This window comes from Lontra canadensis, unplaced genomic scaffold (genome assembly GCF_010015895.1).
Source record: "Lontra canadensis isolate GAN:19392208 unplaced genomic scaffold, GSC_riverotter_1.0 scaffold28, whole genome shotgun sequence".
NCBI classification, from domain to species: Eukaryota; Metazoa; Chordata; class Mammalia; order Carnivora; family Mustelidae; genus Lontra; species Lontra canadensis.
Genome location: NW_022631022.1, coordinates 3483874 through 3500839, shown reverse-complemented (window position 1 = coordinate 3500839; position 16966 = coordinate 3483874). Strand labels below are relative to the sequence as shown.

The following is a 16966-nucleotide window of genomic DNA, read 5'->3' as shown; positions in this document are numbered from 1 at the left end:
AGGCAGAGAGGCAGCCAGAGAGAGAAAGGAGAAAGCAGGCTCCCTGCAGAGCAGAGAGCCCAATGCGATGCGGGGCTCGATCCCAGGACCCTGAGATCATGACCTGAGCCGAAGGCAGAGGCTTTAACCCACTGAGCCACCCAGGCGCCCTTGTATCTGCTTTTCAAGAGCAGTTGTGGTAGCAGCTTAGATTTTTTTCAGTTAAGTGATGGACGTGTACCTTGCCACTCGGAGGTTATGGACTGACTGCTGGACCTTAAGGAATTTATGGTCTTAGAGAACAATAGCCACCCGGAGCAGATACTAGGCAAACTATACCATATGTGAGGAAAGAGAATCCCAGGAGGGAACCAAATAATGGGTAAGTCAGAGAGTTAGAGGAGAAGGGATGTCCAGCCGTCCTTGGCACCTAGGCATGGCACCTCTTTGTTGTGGGGAAACGAGCCATGTCAAGGCAGGGGAAGGGCATAACGGTCAACCCAGTCCATTTATGCTCTCTTAGGAACGAGCTGAGGAAATTAGATATATTTCTCTTTTTCACTCCATTCAGGATGTATTAAAGGGGAAGTCAGCTTCTTCATTTTCTGTCCCTGGTTGGGAGCTGTTAGATTCATAGCTTTCTTTGAGGCAGTCCAGCGTTTCCATATACCCTGCAACTTTCCTTAGCCGCAGTCAAGCTAACACACCTACCTGCTATGTCTCTGCCCTGGATTCAGTGCCAAAGTAAACGCGAAAGTTAAATTTATAGCTCTGTGATACCTTTGGCTTTGCTTTCAGTATTCTTTTTCCTGCCTATTATTTGAACTTGCTTGCTAACAAGGCCACATTGGGAGATGAAGTAAATTATTCTGGAACTGATCGTCAGAAGGACATACAGAGATAAACTTTTGTCCGGGATTCAGCTTATCCAGTTGTCTGAGTAGCTCTGCTCATAGGCCCCCGCTGGTTTGGGCAGGACGCATTACTGTTCGTACGCCTCAGAACGAACTGCGCCAAGCTCTTCGATGGCCTTGCCCTCCAGTTCACTTCAACTTACATTTCTTTCTTTGTAGCTCAGGGACACGGTGCCAAAGGAGACAACGTTTATGAATTTCACTTGGAGTTCTTAGACCTTGTGAAACCAGAGGTATGTCCTTTCTTTTCTTACTTCCCTTTACATTTTAGGAAATAAATATGAGTGGTTTAGTGAAATAGGGGGATAGAGGTTGTGGGGAAAAAAAAAAGACAAAAACCAAAGGAGAATATAGTTCTTTTTATTGGGAACTGAGTCCTGAGTTTAGCTGCAGAGGAGTGCGAAAGTCAGAGGGCCCGAGGAGAATCTGGCCTCTGCCTGCTGTTTGCTAACAGTGTGAACAATTCTCTTCACTTCTGTGGTGAGTTTCCTTGTGTTCCTCATGAAATGAAGGGTTGGACTAATAAATCCTCAGGGGCCTTTCCAGCCCTGATACTCTCTGGTGTTAGTGAAGACAAAGGAGTATGTCTGTGGCAGGGAGCAGAGTTACATAAGGCAGGTGAGGCCCATGCCAGGGGCTTGCTTTCATGTGACTTTGCTTCAGGGGCAGTGGAAGTCAGAAAAGGTGGAGGCAGCAGACCTTTAGAAAGAATGCAGGAAATACCGTTGAAGTTTCCTTTCTCGCAGAGCTCAAGGGAAACTTTTATGCCAGGAAGAGGGAGAATCTACTAGGAGGTGTGTTTCGCGTTCTGGAATTACACTCTTCTCTCTCGGGGCTTGAGCATACTGATCTCTCTGGGCAGGAGGGCTCCGTTGTTTCGATTGGTTTAATAGTCAGCAGTGGTTTAAGGGGTAGAGAACCTGTCATGGGGCTTGCTTTAGAGGCAGAGGAAGAGGCCATGTAGAAGAAGAATGAACTGGAACAGCCTCTGAGAATTTGAGCTTAGCTGGGAGGTTGTTCTAGGCTATCCCTTGTGATAGAGTTGTAACTGATCCAGTAAATTCCAGCCTTGGCGAGACCTTTCCAAAACAAGGGCTCGCTATGCCGGGGCCTACTGACCGCTCAAATTCAGTCGTCTTCATGGGAAGATTTGGAAGGTGAGGATGTACTGAGAGTGATTGGATGCCGTGCCAGGCATTGTAGAGATCTGGCGGGAGGTTCATCTAGAACCAGAACTATCTGTCTGTCTTACCCTGATTTCCTCCTGTGCCCTTCAGTGGAGGATCGGAGAAATACCGCGCTGTTCGTACCAGTACTTTGCTGCGCCAGCCCTTGGTATGGAGGTTCTCTTTGCATCACTCCTTATAGGAACAGAGAAGAAAGGGGAACGAGCATGCCCTGCGGCGCCTCTGTGTAGCCAGCCTGGCTTGGCGCTGTGGAAGGAGTCGGGGACAGGAAGGAGAGGGCATTCTCACATTCTCACTTTTTTTTCTAGCCGGTTTACAAACTGACCCAGAGGCAGGTAAACATTACAGTACAGAAGAAGGTCAGTCAGTGGTGGGAGAGACTCACTAAGCAGGAGAAACGCCCACTGTTTTTGGCTCCTGACTTCGATCGCTGGCTGGACGAGTCTGATGCAGAAATGGAGCTCAGAGCCAAGGTCAGTAAGAACTGCCCGGTCTAGACAAATCATAAGGAGCACAACTTATTTGGAAGTTATTTGGGCCACCTCAGATACCTATCTGGGTGTGATAGAATAAAGACAACATTGCAAATTCAGTTAAAGACCTGGAAAAAATTTTTTTGTTTGTTTTTAAGATTTTATTTATTTGACAGAGAGTGCACATGCACGTGTGAGAGGGCATGTGCAGGGGAAGGGGCAGAGGGAGAAAGAGTGGGAGAAGTGGACTCTCCTCTGAGCAGGGAGCTTGATGTGGGGACCCTGGGATCATGACCCGAGCCGAAGGCAGATGCTTAACCGACTCAGCCACCCAGCTGCCCTGGAAACATGGTTTTATAGAAGTACTGGTCATATGTTTTGTAGACTGTCCCTCAACTGGGATTTGTTGAATGTTTTTCTTACAATTTAGAGAGGGTGATGGGATTTCGGGGAGGACAACCACAGAGGTTTCATTCTTACTGTGTCACATCATGGTTATACACTGTCAGGACAACTTAGCACTGTTGGTGCTTATCTTGGTAATCTGGCTGAGGGAATGTTTGTCCGGTTTCTCTGTTGCAGTGTAACTCCCCCTGCCTTTCTTCACTGTGACTCACTATGTCCAGCCCGTGCTTAAGGAGTGGGGAGTTATGCTTCCCATCCTTACTGTGGAATATCCAAATACTTCATTTGGAATTCTTCTGTATAGGAGATTTGTCTGTTCTCTTCCATTTATTTATTCAGTCATTGATTTATATCCACATGGACTGATGAATATTTGTTTTATAGTTTGGTTTATAATCCAGTACTCTGTTATTCATATTTATTTTGTTGTTCATGTTGTTTTAGCTTTGGACATTGGAAGCTCTTTCAGTTGGCTCTTCTGCCTTTTTGACAAAGCTCCGTCATTGTAGGGCTTTTTTTTTTTTTTTTTAATATCCTTAATTTCTGTCACTATAAGCTGCTGCAGGCTTATCTTGTGGATTCCCTGCTCCAGCCCTAGAGTCAGCCATTCTTCAAGGAGTTCTGTTCTTTTTATTGGAGAGTCATAGTGGAAACCAAGATCTGGGCTCTAGATATTATTTCTAGATCCTCTCAGGTGACAGAGTGAGGAACTGTATGTGTGCAGACTAGCCCATTCATACCCTGCCCCTACCTATAAATATTTCTGTATGTATGCATCTGTATCTGTATTGACCTAATGTTAGTTCTTAACTGATGTTGGAGACATGATTTTAGCTTCTGGAAAAATTATGCTAAAAATCTAGAAGTCTTAAAAAAAAAAAAAAAGCAATCTGGTTCCTTCCCTAAAATTCTGTTTTGTTTTTACAACCATGACACATCTTCTGGAGGTCTTTTCCAGCTCCAAGATTCTGAGACTCTCCACGTTGTAGTTTGGAAGACAGCTGATTGGTTGAATTCTCTTGAGCACTGGATGGACATTCTATGGTGCTGGGGCTCCCTGGTCAAGGAGGGGTCAGGCTTGTGGGCACCATGAGCTAGGACGTTTGCCCCAGTGACACGTGAACACAATTGGTGGCTTTGGGGAAGTCAGGTCACTTGCCCAGCACGTGGACTTTTGCAAGCATCTGGGAATTCTAACCTGTGTTCTTGGAAAACTTCTGTCCAAATTCTAGGAAGAAGAACGCCTAAATAAACTAAGAATTGAAAGCCAAGGCTCTCCTGAAAGTAAGTTGCCCCCGCTGCTGTGGTAGTTACAGTTAGCCAGCAACAGAGATGGGGGTGCGGAGGGGTGCGATGCGGCAGGAGAGCTAAGAATGACGTGTTTGAGGTGCTGAGGACTCCTTAATGGCCAGGGCTTACTCTGCACACCCACATCAGAAGCCTTCATTTTTCCTAGTGTTTCCCTTCTCTTTGGAGCCTGACATCATCTGAGGGCACCAAAGCTGGTCTAGCAGAAGGGGAAGAGCCTTAGTCCCCTGGACTGGCCCAGTGTCGTGGGAGCAGGCCCTGCCTAGACACGTGGAAACACCACGTAGGCCCAAGGCTACATTTCCTCTGGCTTGGTCTTTTTCTCCCAGATGAGTGTGGTTCTCAACCTCAGAAACTCTGTTTCTATTTCTCTCTGTCCAACTGCTGAGAAGTGAGAAGCTCTGTAAGTGTATTGTCTTCTGGGCGATAGCAATGAGATGCGGCAGCTCTTAGCTCCTTTCCTGCTGGGTGGAAGCCAAGGGCAAGCCAGTGAACTTGGCAGGGCACGGGCTCTCTAAGAGTATCCGTTCTGGGGTGAGGACTGTGAAAGACTATATAAAATGACTGCGGAAAAGCAAAATAAAACCAAGGTTTCTCATGAGTCTATATATTTGCAAGTTTTAGGGGCCCTTATGTGGCATACCGGAAGGAAGGAAGGGGAAAGTTTTAGAGTGGCTGTTGTCGAACTATGTCCCATGGCTCCCAGGGATGCTTTGGAGGGACAGGCCAAGCAAGCGTGTCCACTTCAACCCAGAGAAGTTCTGCTTCTGTGTCTTATATGTCAGGTTCTGAATAAAGTTCGTTTTGAAAAGGAGGTTTCATTGCTCTAGAAAAAGATTGAATAACCACTAATGGAGAGGAATATTCCTTTAGAAGAACAAAGAAGGGGCAACGTTAGGTGGAGGCAAAGAATTAAGATTTGAGATTAAAATCAATTTTGAGCTTGAAAATTATTTGAAATTTAAGTTAATTTTGGAGGGGGTTTAAAGGGATAAACTTCAAATGTAAAAATTCTTACGTATGGATTTTTAGGATGTTAGATCTAAGGCTTTTACTGTTTTATCTCAATTCATGAAGTTTCCTGATGAAATGAGCTCTTGAGGATGGCAAAGTCTAATACATTATTGTAGGTTTTTAAAAAATTATTTATTTATTTGATAGAGCATGAGCAGAGGAGGGGCAGAGGGAGAAGCAGGCTCCTGCCAAGCAGGGAGCCTGATTTGGGGCTTGATCTGAGGACCCTGGGATCATGACCTGAGCTGAAGGCAGACGCTTAACCGACTGAGCCACCCAGGTGTCCCTACATTTTTGTAGTTTTGAAGAAAACATTTTAGTTAAATTTTGCAAAGAGGCTGACTCTTTTGGCTCCTTAGAACTAGGTTGCTTTTGATTCACCAACCTATTTTTTTTTTAAAGATTTTATTTATTTATTTGGCAGACAGAGATTACAAGTAGGCAGAGAGGCAGGCAGAAAGAGGGGGGAAGCAGGCTCCCCGCTGAGCAGGGAGCACAATGTAGGGCTCGATTCCAGGACACTGGGATCATGACCTGAGTTGAAGGCAGAGGTTTAACCCACTGAGCCACCCAGGTGCCCCTGACCACCCTATTTAGCATGATTATTTGAGCATCTGCCAAGGCTTACATGCAGAATGTCTGTTGCCTTGGAGTAAATATGGAGCAGCAAGATCTGAGCTCCATAGCTCTTCTCTTGAGAATTATCCTTTCCTTTGCCCCACTCGTTTGACTCAGACATGACTCTAAGCTCCTTATTCCTTTAACTCTGTAATTGGCTGTGTCTTCCTCAGCCTTAGGCTGCAGACAAAATTAACATTCCTTATCCTCCTGCCTTTCAGGCTATACTTTTCCTTCTTTGCTTATGTCCTCATTCTACCCATCTTCCAAAGCACAGTGCAGGTGCTGTGACATGCAGCCTTGCAGACTTGCCTGCTTCCCACTTCCCCAGCCGAATGCGATTTTCTCACCTTGAGGGTTTCACAAGACACCACCTGTTACTCTCTCCCTTGTGTTATGGCTTTCAGATTGGGGGTGACATCAATTCTCAACATCTTCGAATCCCACTAGAGCCCCTCAGGACCTCACAGCTTCTGGGTGTTCAGTTGATCCTTGGTTGGATGCATATATGATCGACTGTCAAAATTCTTTTTTTGTTACATTTCTATTTCTTTGAGCTAGTTTGACCTACATGACGTTAAAAAATTGTGGGAACGAAGGAACTGTAGATTATATGAAAATGACAAGAGCAGGAGCAGGGTGTAGCTTTATCTCCCTTCTTTAATGCCTCGTACAATGATCAGTCACTCCCTGGCGGAAGTAATTTTTCTCCTTGGATTTATAATATCTGTACACTTAGCCCTTCAAGGCCGTGAGGGGAAAGACTGCTAAAGACATACCTCAGAGTGCAGTGTCCATAACTGTACCTTACCCTTTTCTCTTTGGGCCTACGAGCCTAGGCTGGTGCACATCTGGGCCAGATGTCTGGGAGCTCAGGGCACGCAATGGGAGAGAGGGATGGAGTCAACCAGGTCTGTCCCCGCACCTGTCTGTTGCAGCTCAGCTTGTAATAGTTTCCTGTCTTGCTTTGCTTTTCAGCTCTTACAAGCTTGAAGAAAGGATACCTGTTCATGTACAATCTCGTGCAGTTCTTGGGATTCTCCTGGATCTTTGTCAACATGACCGTGCGGTTCTTTATTTTGGGGAAAGGCAAGCACAAAATCTCAACACTAGTTTTCTTGCTTTCGATTATTTATTTATTTATTTGACACAGAGAGAGAGCACGAGCAGGGGGAGTGACAGGCAGAGGGAGAGCGTGAGCAGGGGGAGTGACAGGCAGAGGGAGAGGGAGGAAACAGACTCCTCACTGAGCAGGGAGATGGATGTAGGGCTCAATCCCAGGACCCTGGGGTCGTGACCTGAGCCGAAGGCAGAGGCTTAACCCACTGAGCCGTTCAGGCGCCCCAAGATATTTGTTCTTGATACATTAATTTGTGTGTATGTTTTTTGAACTGTATATTTAACAGAATTCTGACATAAAATAAATGACAATGGAAAAATTTTGAGGATGTGATCTAAAGTATTTTGAAGTTGTATTATAAACAATAAATCGGTAATAAAATTTGTGGGAAGAAAGGGTAATGAGGGAGCACTTTGTCTGGTATGAAAGAATGATAATTAAAATAATACAGGATTAGTATAAGAAGAGAATATCAATAGAGCAGATTAGGTGGTCCAGAAATATCTTTTACATTATATATATGTATCTCACAATTATATATGCAATATAAAAGGAATCATGAGTCAGTGGAAAGGGAAATATCCAATACTTTTTTATTGGATGGGAATTCTAATAATGTTTCCAGGGAAAATATGTTAGGTTTGGGTGCATGAAGGAGGCAAGGATTCTCTTGGACTCTTTTCCTCACACTGTGTACAAAAATAAATTCCCCCCAAAAGATTTAAGAGTCCTATATCAAAAATTTAAAACATAACAAGATATAAGTAAATGTTTATAAAAATCTCATTTGGAAAGTTAGGACTTTCTTTTTTTTTTTTTTAATTTATTTAAAGATTTTATTTATTTGACAGAGATCACAAGCAGGCAGAGAGAGGAGGAAGCAGGCTCCCCGCTGAGCAGAGAGCCCAATGCGGGGCTCGATCCCAGGACCCTGAGATCATGACCTGAGCAGAAGGCAGAGGCTTTACCCACTGAGCCACCCAGGCGCCCCAAGTTAGGACTTTCTAAGCTTAAAAGAGAAGAAGTCATAAAGAATAAAGTCAATATATTTGACTACAATAAAATATGTAAATTCCTGTATATCTAAAAATACCCCACTAAGACAACACTCGGATTAAAAGTATATGAAGGTTAGTAGCATGGGGATGGAGTTGGTGGAAAATTGCAACAGACACTAGCAGGGGTTGATTACATATAAAGAATTTGTTACAAATTGATCTAAAAACATCTAGATCCCATGGAATAGATAAATAGAAGTCATGTGCAGGTAGTTCCTAAGAGGGAGTAAAACCAATTTATATATAAAAAAATGTTTAACTCAATAATGATGAAGGAAATAAAAATACGATTTCGTCAGTTTTGCAAAGTTAAAAAAGATAACTAATTTAAGAGGACATATGCTAAAGTAGACACACCAGTGGCTACTGGAAAGGGCATGAGCACAGCTCTTTTGTTAAATCACTTGGCAAAGCTCATCAAGACATCTGACTGTTCATATCCTTGAGCCTGCTTATTTCACTTCGGGAAGCGCATTCTAAAGAAATCACCGAAACTACAAAAAAAGCTTTTTCAGAAGGTATACACTATGGCATTGTTTAGATTAGTGGCAATTTAGAATCTGCCTAGATGCCCATCAATGAGGATTTACTTTAGAATATTCATTCAGTGGAATGTTGTGAAGCAGATAGAAAATATTTAAAGAGTTTATAGTAACATGGAGAAATACGACAGGCCACAAAAGTAAAGTATAAATTCGTTCTTCCAGTTACATCACATTATATAAAATGGGGAAAGTACTGAACCAGTACATGCAAAAAGATTGGAAGGAATGTACCATCTGAAAATGGTTTGGATGTGGACAGTTTAAAAATTTGTCCCTATTTTGTAGAAGAAATAGGAAAAATATCAGTATAATGGAAAATAGAAGCTCTGTTTACAAAAAGGGAAAAAAATCCTATAGTCTGTTTTTTTTTTTTTAGCCCTAAATTTTCCCATCTGAGGGGTTTGTAGTGGGTGAATTGTCATTAGCTCTAGAATCATTTCAAAGAAGTGCATGTTGTCTTTCCAGCCTTCTTAAGACCTTAGAATTCTGCAAAGCACAGCGGCAGGCTAGTGAAGACTTCACAAATGCCTTCTGTCTTAGAGTCTCATGTGACCAAAGGCCTATAGATGAGTTACTTGAAAAAAGGAGGCAAGTCTCAGACCTGCGGTTTTTCTTACTGTGGATTGATCACAAGTCTCATGGAACGAACAGGGACGTGCAAACACCCAATCATCTAATTTAACATCGTTAGATTGACTGTTATTCCTGTGCAAGCCTGCAGGCCATTAGGTGATCTACTCTAAAAGCTCCTAAGTTATCTGGGTCATGTGTTTAAGCTGCTTGGATTTGTCATTTCTATTTTGGCTCTCAGCCCTTTACCAGCCACCTTCTAGAATGGAGCTGCTGGTTTATTTCTTCCCTTATCAGGCGTCAGAGACATGGTAAGAACCTGGCGTATGGCACCCAGTTTGCCCTTTGAAGTTTTCTCCTTTTGAATGAAGGGTGTTGGTAAATGGCAAATTTTTTAAAAAAGTATTTTATTTATTTGAGAGAGAGTACAAGTAGGGGGAGCAGCAGATAGAGAGGGAGAAGCAGACTGAGCACAGAGAGCTGAAGGCAGAGGCTTAACTGACTGAGCCACCCAGGTGCCCCTAAGCTGATGTTTAAACTGTACTCTTTTGAGCCTCCTACAAACGCCATCTTTGGTGGTCACTGGTCAAACTGTGCCAGATCCTTGGAGGCACTCCTTTGTCTAATAGGCAAGGACTCAGGAATCCTAAACCTAGTGCACCATGTAGGCCCAAGAATTGTCAGTAGTACCATGGTTGAGAAACATGGCAAAGAAGCATGTAGGAAGGCAGGATGTCAAGTAAGGATCAGTATGAAAAGTAAAGGATTTTATATTATGGTCTGCTCAGAACTGATACAGCATTTGCTGTTGTTCTATAAGCAATAACTATCATTTTAAATTACTACATAATAGTCCGTGAAGAGGACTTATTATAGTTTATTCAAACTTTACATACGCTTAGGCATTTAGACTGTTTCTACTTTAATGTACTTAGGAAAAATGTTTCAGAGAGCAACGTTGTTCCTAAGAAACTTTTTTTTGTTTTAGATTTTTTAGTTAGGATAGATTCTTAGAATAAGAAAACTAGTATGAAACATGTAAACGCCAGTATGGTTTTTGAAAGTTTGTTTTACTCGGTACTTTTGCACCTCTGCATTTATTTATGGTTGTATGATTTTGAGATTTTAAAAGGCTAGATTGCATTCAATGTATGTGCTGTAGTTTAAATTAAATAATGGATCTGACTTCTCACCATGCCTGATACATAGATTTTTCAGCTTATAATAGCCTTTCTTGCATTTTATTATTAGCCTTTCTTGCATTTTATTATTAGTATTACTATTTTTTAAGGATTTTATCTATTTGACAGAGAACAAGGGAGAGAGAGCATAAGCAGGGGGAGCGGGAGAGGGACAAGCAGGCTTTCCGCTGAGCAGGGAGCCTGGTGCAGGCCTCTATCCCAGGACCCTGAGATCATGGCCTGAGCTGAAAGCAGAACTTAACCAATTGAGCCACTCAGGCACGCCTTTTCTTGCCTTTTAAAATGAGAAGGACATACATAACCAGTAGAGTTTACTATTCATGACCTCACAGGTTTGTTCCCCTCCAGCTTAGTTTGGATAGTAAATTTGAATCTGAATGGCTGTTTATTATACTTTTCCTTAAATTCCTTTCATGCAAATAGGTATCTAGTTTGAGAAATAATCCTTTTGGAATTTGCCTCCTGATTTACCCTTACTGTGTATTTGTCCCATAGAGTCCTTCTATGATACATTCCACACCTTGGCCGACATGATGTATTTCTGCCAGATGCTGTCAGCTGTGGAAATGATCAATGCAGCAATTGGTGTCACTAAGTCACCCGTGATGCCTTCTCTTATCCAGGTACGAAACAGTTGACCTCAGATTTCAGTATTTAGTAGGTATGGCACACTTCGGTGAGAAGTTACAATGAGTAAAAATCTCTTTGCACAGAAATAGCATTATTTTATCTGAAAGAGTAGGAAAACTTTTAAGCCCAAGGATATTTTCCAGAGTAGACTTTTGCCATTTCAGGTCTGGTTTGTTTATAATATCTTCATGAAATCACAAAGTTATAAAAGGTTTTAAAACTAGGGAAACTTGATTCTCAAGCAGGAGCAGAAAAACTTACCCATAGTCTTCTTAGGTAGTGATGTGCTTGGTTTCCTCCCAACTTGGGTAGGTGAAGGCAGTGCAATCCTAGGAGCTCTTTTCACTTTGGACTTTCTTCCGTATATGACAGGGACTCTTTTGATTGGTGTGGGGATTCCCCCTCCCCTTGATATGTCTATGTTGTTTCTTCATGTTTGGAAGATTGCTATCAGGAATGGGGCATCAGAGTCTTTTTTTTTTTTTTTTTTTTAAGATTTTATTTATTTATTTGACAGAGATCACAAGTAGGCAGAGAGGCAGGCAGAGAGCGAGGAAGGGAAGCAGGCTCCCTGCTGAGCAGAGAGCCCGATGCGGGGCTTGATCCCAGGACCCTGGGATCATGACCTGAGTTGAAGGCAGAGGCTTTAACCCACTGAGCCTCCCAGGCACCCCGGGGCATCAGAGTCTTAACTTCCTTGCTGTATTTCCTGTGTAATTATATACTATTAAATACAGCCCCCACTGCTGACTCTGGAGGCAACAGGTGATTTCTGGTTAGTCTCTTCTGGAGTCCTATTTCTATAGTTCTACACCTTCCTGGTGTACCGGCCCTGGCATACTGATAGTAGCAGTTGCAGGGTAAAGGGTTTTAATCCAATAGCCTTGTTACTCCTGGGTTTTCTATTCTTGGAGAGAAGCCGCTTTTGTTCAGTCTATAAAATAAGAGGATAGTGAGGGACCCACTGATGTGGAATAATACTTTTTGTATGTCAAGGACTAGTGCAGATAAGCATGAGGCTGGAATTTCTAGGTTACGATGGAAGGGAGGCGTTCAGGAGTGCTGTTCGTGGAGAATTCAGTGTGAGCGCAGCCCCCGGGAGTTGGGCACGCGCCACCACGGCTGCGGCTCGGAAGCAGAACGCGGAGTAGAAACAAGTCACAGATTACTACGTTGTATTTCAGAAAGTTTAAAAACAGGCAAAGTGAAACACTGTACTATTTAGAAATATGTACATAAGCAGGAAACCTATAAAGAGAAGCAATGGAATGGTTAACCCAAGGTAGTAGTTACTTATGGGCGCTGCCACACTGGTAATGTTCTGGTTGTTTACCCGGCTTACGCAGACACAAATGTGCATTTGGCAGTGCTCTTTACACTGTGTTTGAGTGTGTGTGAGTGCTTTTGAGAATCAACTATTCGTGGTGATCTGTTTACACACATATACACAGTCTATTCAGAAAGACTGCTTGGGGTACTTCAACTTGTTCCCAAACTGGAACAGAGGCTTACACTAGATGAGCTCAGGCTTTTTTTTTTCCCTTAAGATTTTATTTTTTAATTTTTTAATCTCTACCCCTGGTGTGGGGCTTGAACTCATGACCCTGAGATCAAGAGTCACATGCTCCACTGACTGAGCCAGCCAGGTGCCCTTCAGTCTTTTTCTCTTTACCCTGAATTTAGTGGGGCTAAGTTTCAGGTAACACATTTATACAGTTTTTGTAGAATATATTTTTAAACTTTTTCCTCTCTTTTGGGTTCTTTTAATAGCTATGTGGAAGAAATTTCATTTTGTTTATCATCTTTGGCACCATGGAAGAAATGCAAAACAAAGCTGTGGTTTTCTTTGTGTTTTATTCATGGAGCGCAATTGAAATTTTCAGGTGGGTAGAAAAGCCAGCATAGTGGATTGAATGCTTCTCCTTCCTCTGGGGCTGCTCTTTTCTGGAGGGAGTTTTATTCAGAGTCTCATTTGGTTTGAGATTAGGGTTCCATGTGTAGAGAGCTCTAGCTGCATCTCTGTGCTCTGCAAAGGTGAGGCACGTTTTTTTAAAGCAATCCTTGAATCATAGTACCAGCCTGGGTACTGGGGAGCAGAGGGAGTCGGAGTCGAGAGGTGCAGAGAGGTGGAAGACCCAGCGTACCCTTCAGGATCCTGCTGTCTTGTCGGAAAGAGGACTCATCCACGTGGAAAGATTTTGAAAGGGGAAGAAACATGGGATTGAAGGGGTAGTCAGGCTGGAACTAGTGAATACCAACCTTCTAGAAGGAAAGATAGAAATAAATCTCGACTACGGGATTACTGAAGTTTGAGTCACCCTCTTATCTGATTCTGCTATTCTCAGTTGTCAATAGAATATTAAAAAAAGATCCAATTAAAGTAGAGGTACTCTTTGCCTCAAGACCATACATATTCCATTTCTTTTTTGGTCAGATGGAGCAGGGGTTTTGCAAAATGACTCCTCAGCTCTAGGTTTCGGGATATTTTGGCAAAGTTAAGTTGAAAGGGAGAAGACGCAGTAGCAGCCCTAGACTTGAGGTAATTTTTTAAATTAACACAATACATTATTTCCTTCAGGGGTACAGGTCTGTGGTTCATCAGTCTTATACAATTCACAGCACTCACCATAGCACATACCCTCTCCACTGTACATCACCCAGCCACCCCATTCCTCCCCCCAACCCCCCAACCCTCAGTTTGTTTCCTGAGATTAAGAGTCTCTTACGGTTTGTCTCCCTCTCTGATTTTGTCTTGTTCCTAGATTGTGTCTTAACTGTGGTCTGAATTCTGTAGTATCCCTTATACCCTCTAATCTACTAATACAAAGGTGAAAGAGATTTTAAGTACTTAATATTAACTCTGGGAAGAAAAAATTTTTTTATTACCGCTTTTTAAATAGCGTGTGTCCAATTCTAGATGAGGGGTCTTTTGTATAATTTTGAAATTTTTTTGTTGTTGTTTTTTGTTTTTAAGATTTTATTTATTTATTTGACAGAGAGAGAGAGAGATCACAAGAAGGCAGGCAGAGAGAGAGGCAGAAGCAGGCTCCCTGCGGAACAGAGAGCCTGGTGCGGGGCTCGATCCCAGGACTGAGATCATGACCTGAGCCGAAGGCAGAGGCTTAACCCTCTGAGCCACCCAGGCACCCTGAAATTGGTTTTTTTTGAGAGAGAGAGCGCGAGCAAGCAGGGGAAGGGCAGAGGGAGAGAGAATCTTAAGCAGGCTTCATGCCCAGCATGGAGCCCAATTGTAGGGCTTGATCCCATGACCCTGAGATCAGGACCTGAATTGAAATCAAGAGTCAGACACTTAACCAACTGAGTCACGCAGGCCCCTGTTTACTTTGATGATAATCATATATCCAGAGATAAATTGTCAATGTGTCTGTCATCCTTACCTACTTAGAACATAGATCAGATCTAGTAATAAAGGCAAAGAGCTTTTGAGCATTCATTCCATATGCTGAACTATTCCAAAGAGGGTTCTTATAAGACCTAAACTTAGTCTACCGTCAGAGAGTTCACATCCATTGAAAATTGGGGGAAGAGTGTGATGGGACTTTGTGGGTAGATAACCCAGGATTAGAATTCTGTTCTGAAGAAGCCATGTGTGGCTAAGTGTGAAATTATTCTTCTTGAATGGTGTTGTAAGGTTGCACTCAGGACCTGAAGTGCTTTTCACATCTGAATTTCTTATTTTCAATAGATACCCCTTCTACATGCTTTCCTGCATTGACATGGATTGGAAGGTGCTCACGTGGCTTCGTTACACTGTGTGGATTCCCTTGTATCCTCTGGGATGTTTGGCAGAAGGTACTTTCAAGAACCCTAGGTTTTATAAGCTTAATTCCAAAGGATAGCTAAGCTGATAGGCCAAAGCTTTCTTCCTTCCTCTGCCAGCCTTAGTCTGACATACAGGTGTTGGACTTTTTAAGAATTTCTTTCTAGTGGCTTCCTTCTATGATACTCTTGGTACCCAGACTATTCCAGGGAAGTAGCTTGTTTTTATCAGGTTTGGAAGCTGGGCATTCATATATCGCATGCTTCCTATTTAAATGGTGTTTAGAATTTTCCAAAGCAGGTTCCTATCAATGATTTCATTTTATTCTTACACCTAGTGAGTCAGGTAGGGGTTTTTCTCTCCATTTTATAGAACAGAAAACTAAAGCTCAGTGCTGTCAAAAGTAGTGTTTCTTATTCATCTCGTTGTCAGCTTAGAGGCTCATCGCTTATGAAAACTAGGGGGAGAAATGGAATAGGCATGAGCCAGCCCCTCTGTACTATCGGGAAGGAAGGATTTTCGGCACACCCAGAACTGACACTCTGGAGGGTAGAAGCTTCTCTTACTAGAGGGCACTGTATTTTATTTGCTTCTGACAGGTTCTTGTTTCTCCTTTCAGCTGTCTCAGTGATCCAGTCCATTCCAGTATTCAACGAAACAGGAAGATTCAGTTTCACATTGCCATATCCAGTGAAAATCAAAGTTAGATTTTCCTTTTTTCTTCAGATTTATCTTATCTTATTATTTTTAGGTAAGTACTGGCTCTGTAAGACTTTTTCCGGTCACTTGTTAGAGGGCAAAGTTAAATGATACAAAGTTTTCGAAGACTTTGTTAGGATTTTTATTTCCAGAAGAGGAACACAGAGTTAGAGAAACATAATTTTTTACAACAGACCCTCCGAGGATACATACACAAATGCTATATGTAGTTCTTCTAAATCGCCAGTGACTGAGGGATCTTGGTTGTGCTCTTGGTCACTGGGAATTCACCATATTTCATGTTTAAAACAATGTAAGAAGCTTTTCTTTCTTTTTTTTTAGAAGAAGCTTTTTTTTTTTAAGATTTTTATTTATTCATGGACAGAGAGATCACAAGTAGGCAGAGAGGCAGGCAGAGAGAAGAGGGGGAAGCAGGCTCCCTGCTGAGCAGAGAGCCCAATGCTGGATTTGATCCCAGGATCCTGAGATCATGACCCGAGCTGAAGGCAGAGGCTTAACCCACTGAGCCACCCAGGCATCCCTAGAAGAAGCTCTTTTAAAGTAGAATAAGAAAAAAGAAAGGTAGAATAAGAAGTACATTTTAATTTTACTAGTTTCAGTGACATATTCCTTATCCAAAGTTTATAGAGGTGATAATACCACTGCCAGCAAGGAAGGAAGGAGGCAGTCAAGGTCTCTGAGCAGCCAAGAAAGGTCATAAAGCTTCAAACAATAGGAAAGGAACCCCCCACACACACACTCCGGCCCCACTCCTCATGTAAAAACAGCTTATATATTAATTTACTTTTATATAAAATCAGTTGCCTTAATTCATAAAAATAAGAACTGAAAGAAGTAAACCTAATTATTCCAAGTATGAGAGATTTAAAAGCTTCCTAATCATAAGGACTGTTTACTTTAGATAAAGTTCCAGTGTATTTTTTTTTTTTTTTTTAAAGATTTTGTCAGGGAGGGAGGGAGTACAAGCAGGGGGAGTGTCAGGCAGAGGGAGACTTAGGCTCCCCGCTGAGCAGAGAGCCCGATGTGAGGCTCCATTCCAGGACCCTGAGATCATGACCTGAGCCGAAGGCAGATGCTTAACCAAGTGAGCCACCCAGGTGCCCCAGTTCTAATGCATTTTAATATAATTTACATATTCTCTTGTTTTAGTTTACAAAAATCTTAAGGTGGCCCTAAGTATGGCTGTGTGGTCTTGTAACAAGGTTTGACAACAGATTATTAATTATCTATTGCTGTGTAACCAGTTACCTCAAAACTTAGTAGCTTAAGACAACAAATGTTTACTATCTCAAGTAGCTTCTGAGGGTCAGAAGGCAGCCTAACTGAGTGGCTCTGAGTCCCTCCTGAGGTTTCAGTCCGGCTGTCAGTCTGGCGGGGGATGCCGTTTCTGCACTTGACGAGGGCTAGAGGATCTGCTCCAAGCTCACTCATGTAACTGTGAA

At 42.5% G+C, this 16966-nt stretch overlaps 1 protein-coding gene across 1 annotated transcript in view; it reads left to right on the top strand.

The window, feature by feature from the left end:
• Positions 1 to 16966, top strand: part of HACD3 (3-hydroxyacyl-CoA dehydratase 3) — a 36583-nt gene that overhangs the window by 17165 nt on the left and 2452 nt on the right. Inside the window, exons 3-10 of the mRNA XM_032864682.1 lie at positions 1053 to 1126; positions 2389 to 2553; positions 4191 to 4242; positions 6877 to 6987; positions 10889 to 11016; positions 12794 to 12906; positions 14730 to 14836; positions 15424 to 15555. Coding sequence (XP_032720573.1) covers positions 1053 to 1126; positions 2389 to 2553; positions 4191 to 4242; positions 6877 to 6987; positions 10889 to 11016; positions 12794 to 12906; positions 14730 to 14836; positions 15424 to 15555 — 882 coding nt within the window. The remainder of the gene's footprint in view (positions 1 to 1052; positions 1127 to 2388; positions 2554 to 4190; positions 4243 to 6876; positions 6988 to 10888; positions 11017 to 12793; positions 12907 to 14729; positions 14837 to 15423; positions 15556 to 16966) is intronic.